Source organism: Olea europaea, chromosome 14 (genome assembly GCF_002742605.1).
Source record: "Olea europaea var. sylvestris chromosome 14, O_europaea_v1, whole genome shotgun sequence".
In the NCBI taxonomy this organism is placed as follows: domain Eukaryota; kingdom Viridiplantae; phylum Streptophyta; class Magnoliopsida; order Lamiales; family Oleaceae; genus Olea; species Olea europaea.
In genome coordinates this window covers 1,673,404-1,677,677 of record NC_036250.1, presented here as the reverse complement: position 1 = coordinate 1,677,677, position 4,274 = coordinate 1,673,404, and the positions used below count along the sequence as shown (strand labels likewise).

Here is a 4,274-nt window from a genome sequence, read left to right as displayed (position 1 = left end):
AATGTGCAGTTACAGCTATTTATGCCCTTTTATTAATCCCTTCCCATATATTCGAAGTTAAAGATATGACACCCCCATATTTTTGCAAATCCATAATTAATTGTTGTTTGTTGAAGTAAAATATTGTATTGTATCGGAATGAAGAGTGTTTCGATTTACCCCAACGTACGTTGGCTGCAAATATTCTTTCACATACGAGACGTAGTGTTGGTTGTCAATTAATGTCAAAGGTAACTCAGCACCAGCAACAAGCTTCACCATTTCGGTTCGAGTTCTCTCCTCCGAATACACTCATGTGGATAGGGGTGCAGCAGAACCACCGGCGTCTGGACTGCCAAATTGCAATTGTGTTTGACAGCCTGAAATAAGTCCGTATTTAGCCGCACATACTTTGTAATGACGGTTGAGATGGGTGGTACCAATTCCTCTTTGCCATGCCAATTTTTGTTGGCAGTATTTACGTACTACTTTAGATTCTTGAAATCAACTTAAAGTGATCCCAACATTTTGCTTGTTTTTTCCCCTTCCGCTTTCCCCTCGCATCAGGAATGTTTAATTCAACATCTTCTTCCTGATCGTGTTCCGCTTCAAAAACGTCAACATTATCCAAATTAATTGAATAATTTGGATTGTCGCTTATATGATGATGAAGATCCAAATTTGGAATATCTTCAGGTAGGGGTACGTCATTTAGACCTTCAAATTGATTCTGAAATTGACTTTGCGGTATTATAGGCGGTTCATTTCCTCCCACACTGAACAAGTTTTCGACAAATGCGCGTGTATCCATTTGTTTAATTGTAATAAGTAATAACTAGTAAAAGAATAATTGTATAAATGTAGTGAAAAATGAAAATTGGATGAAATTTCAATAAATATAGTGAGAACTGAGAAATGAGAATTGGATATTGTATAAATTGTATATAAAAATTGTATATAAAAATTGTATAACTATCAACACAACACAAGAGAGTTGACAGAAAGATAATTGAGAGTTGAGAGTGAATTGTAGAAAATTTTGTGGTTAAATGCCACTATTTATAGAAGTAGGAAAAAAATAATTTAAAGGACCAAAACGGTTACTGTAAAAATTCAGTGACCGTTAACGATCACAATTTATAATAAAATAAAAAAATAATAAATAATAAATTAAATTTAGGGACCGAAAGTCACTTTATAAAACGAGCCCACGAGTCTAAAACGAGCCGCTCGCAGCTCGTTTATTTGGCGAGCCGAGCCCGCTTGGCTAGCTCATCGAACCGGCCCGTAAAAATACGAGCTCAAATCGTCCACGAGCTCTATTTTCGCGAGTCGAACGGACGAGCTGATGAGCCGCTAGGCTCATTTGCCATCCTTACGTCCAAATGCATATAGCACGAACCAACCCATTAATGGATACTTGAAAATTTACCTTTTGTAGATCACTGTTGGTCCAATCAAAGCACTAAATAGTGATGGTGAAAACTGTAAATATTGATTCTTTCAAAGAATATTTTGCTGAAATTTACTGCAATTGTTACCGCTACTGTACCTCCTATAAATTATAGTTTTTTCTTTCCCATCATCTTCAGTAACCTCTATGCTTTCTTTTAAAGATGAAACATAATATCCGAATATCTGAAATTGGATTCTTAAAATTACTTTTCCATAAATTAAGTGATTATCAATTTTTGAACAACGTTACCATCAATGCAATCAATCCAAAAAAAAGTAAAAGTACTTGCTGATTACTTCCTACGCCATAGGATTCTTTTCCCTTCGTCACTTTCCAAGTTATGATAATGTGAATTATGCCATTGTTTGAGCATTTTTTAACAATATTTTAAAATCATTTCAATTATACATTTTTCAATAAAATAATATCATACACAAATTCAAAAAATTTCTTTATTTTTTAACCACATATTTTTTATCAATACACTGTTCAAAAATTCATTTTTACCAAAAAAAAAATGGGGCTCAAAAAAGGACTATGTTAAATGTACATTGTGCTTGACATTTCATCCGAAAGAAATTTGTACAGTGATGTGATAGATAGATTCAAAATCAATAACTTTAATGGATTCATCTGAAAGAGTGTCAAAGAAGGTGCGGAGGAAAGCGTTTATATAACATGATTGTAAAACTAAACATAATAAATTCAGACAAAAATTATTTCATGTAGAAGAAATAGGTAAACAAGACTCTACCAAAATTTGGCTACATTTTGGCTGTGCATTTCACCGTGCTAGCCCGCTCAGGTCATCGATCAACCAAAAAACCATTGAACTCGAATGTCAATCATAAACGTGACAACTACGAGACTTAAAAAGAAAGGAAAAGAAAAAAACTAGAAAAACCTTATATTTCTAGTTTTATATTTTGAGAGGCATAGTTCAGCAAATGAGACCCTTTGGCAATTTTCAGAGAGCCACTTGGAGTGCATGTAACTAGGTTTCCTCCATGGAGGAATATGAAGACCTCTCTCTTTAAGGGACTGTTTGGCAGCAGAACAAACCAAAGAAATTAACTTTTCCAGCTTTTTGTCAATCCCAACAAATATCAAAGGAAGAGAGTTTATAAGTTCTGCATAACTTGATGTTGGCCTCGCTAATTCGAACTGTGACCTAAAATCTATATCAACAATTAATCGAATAGGTTGGCCTCCATTTATGTTGTCTTTCCTTATCATCACGTCCACATATTCATAATCATCTGTAAATTCAAACACTGCACAAACAAAGACACAATGTTAGAACCATGTGTGCACAATTTTCATAAGCAAGTTTCGGTTCTCTTATATTAAGGGTCCATTTGGAAGAACTTTTGAAATATCAAAAGCTATTTCTGAAATTAAAAGGCTGTTTTAAACATATTTGAATAATTTTCTGAAAGTGCTTTAACTTCCTCGTAAGCTCGTTACAAGAAACAGAAGCAAAAGCATTCACAAACGAGCATACATCTAACCATCTCTTTTGAAAGTATAAACTTTTAACAAACCTGAAGGCCCCCTAAAAGGAGTGATCCAAGTTGTCGTACAAAAACGAGCTTCATAATGATCCATTTCCAATCTGAAAGCAATCCATTTCTTCAACTGGTCGACTTTCTCCAAGGATTTCATATCTTTCAGATACAGCAAGATTTTCCCATACACCTCTCTCTCAGCATCAGTGGTATCTCCCAAGATTTCCTTAAAAAACACAGAGAAATCAATAAAGAAAAATTTCAAGAACTGATGAATGAGGAAAGTTACCTGTAAGGAGAAATAAGTTGGACTGTGATCAATCTGAATAGGTTCTGTAGAAGGAAAATAACAAGAATTTGCAACTTTAGGCTCTAAATCAACATAACCTTCAAACATTTGAGAAAAAATTTCTTCAGAGAAACTCATATTTCTTGCTTGTATATTGTTTTTATCTCATCTGCGACTGAGACCCACTGCCACATATTTTATAGGGATATAACTGTTGAGAAGAGAGAGTTAATTATTAGATGTCACCATCAGATCAGGGTGTAATTTTCTTTTTCTTTTTTTCTACTTTTGGTGCACTCCAAGATCGATTCATTTGAGTTTTTTGGGATAGATTTATTTTGGTGATTTGATATGGGAGTAGAGTAGAATACACTGGGCTCTAGGTCATTCATTATTTTCTGATTCTTTCTGTCAATACTTCTCCTCAAATGCAGACAGGCTTTTAAACGTAGTAAGTTATGAGGACGACAAGTACATTCCTGAATCATCACTGAAAGTACTCTCTTAACTCTATTTGCCACCTTGTAGGGGAGAGAAGTGTCGACCGTGTCTTGTCAAATCCACGTGACTTGATTTTGAAATATTTAACCCCTATTTCACATCAATAAAGCTATGCTATCAGATGGATCTTGTCCACTTAGATGATCGACCCTCACATTGACATGGAACACACGCCAACCCCACATAAATAAAAAATGTGAAAAATGACACTGCACCCACTTCGGCTGTGAGTATAAGTCAATTGAGGTATCAAAATAATTCTGACACTCCAACATGATTGATTTCACATTCATTAAATGATGTCTCTTTTATTATTATTATTTTTTTTTATCGAAAGTGAATTTTGAAATATTGATTCTTTTTAATACATATGAATAAAAAGTAAGAAAAATTTTAAATTTATTTACAAAATATTTTATTGTATGAATATATTATTGAAAATAAATTTGAAAAAAAAAATAGTTCAATTAAATGGATGTCAAACACAGGTTAGAAGTCTACTTTTTTGAAGAAATAAGATTGTGTTTAATATTTTTAAAAT

At 33.5% G+C, this 4,274-nt stretch overlaps 1 protein-coding gene across 1 annotated transcript; it reads right to left on the bottom strand.

Annotated features, from left to right (window-relative positions):
- Window positions 1-2,257: 2,257 nt before the first annotated feature.
- On the bottom strand, window positions 2,258-3,346 carry LOC111408736. The gene is made up of 2 exons (XM_023038495.1): window positions 2,980-3,346; window positions 2,258-2,709 (listed from the first exon to the last, which is right to left on the bottom strand). The coding sequence occupies exons 1-2, from the start codon at window positions 3,338-3,340 to the stop codon at window positions 2,330-2,332; spliced, it is 741 nt and encodes a 246-aa protein (XP_022894263.1). The 5' UTR covers window positions 3,341-3,346; the 3' UTR covers window positions 2,258-2,329.
- Window positions 3,347-4,274: the final 928 nt, after the last annotated feature.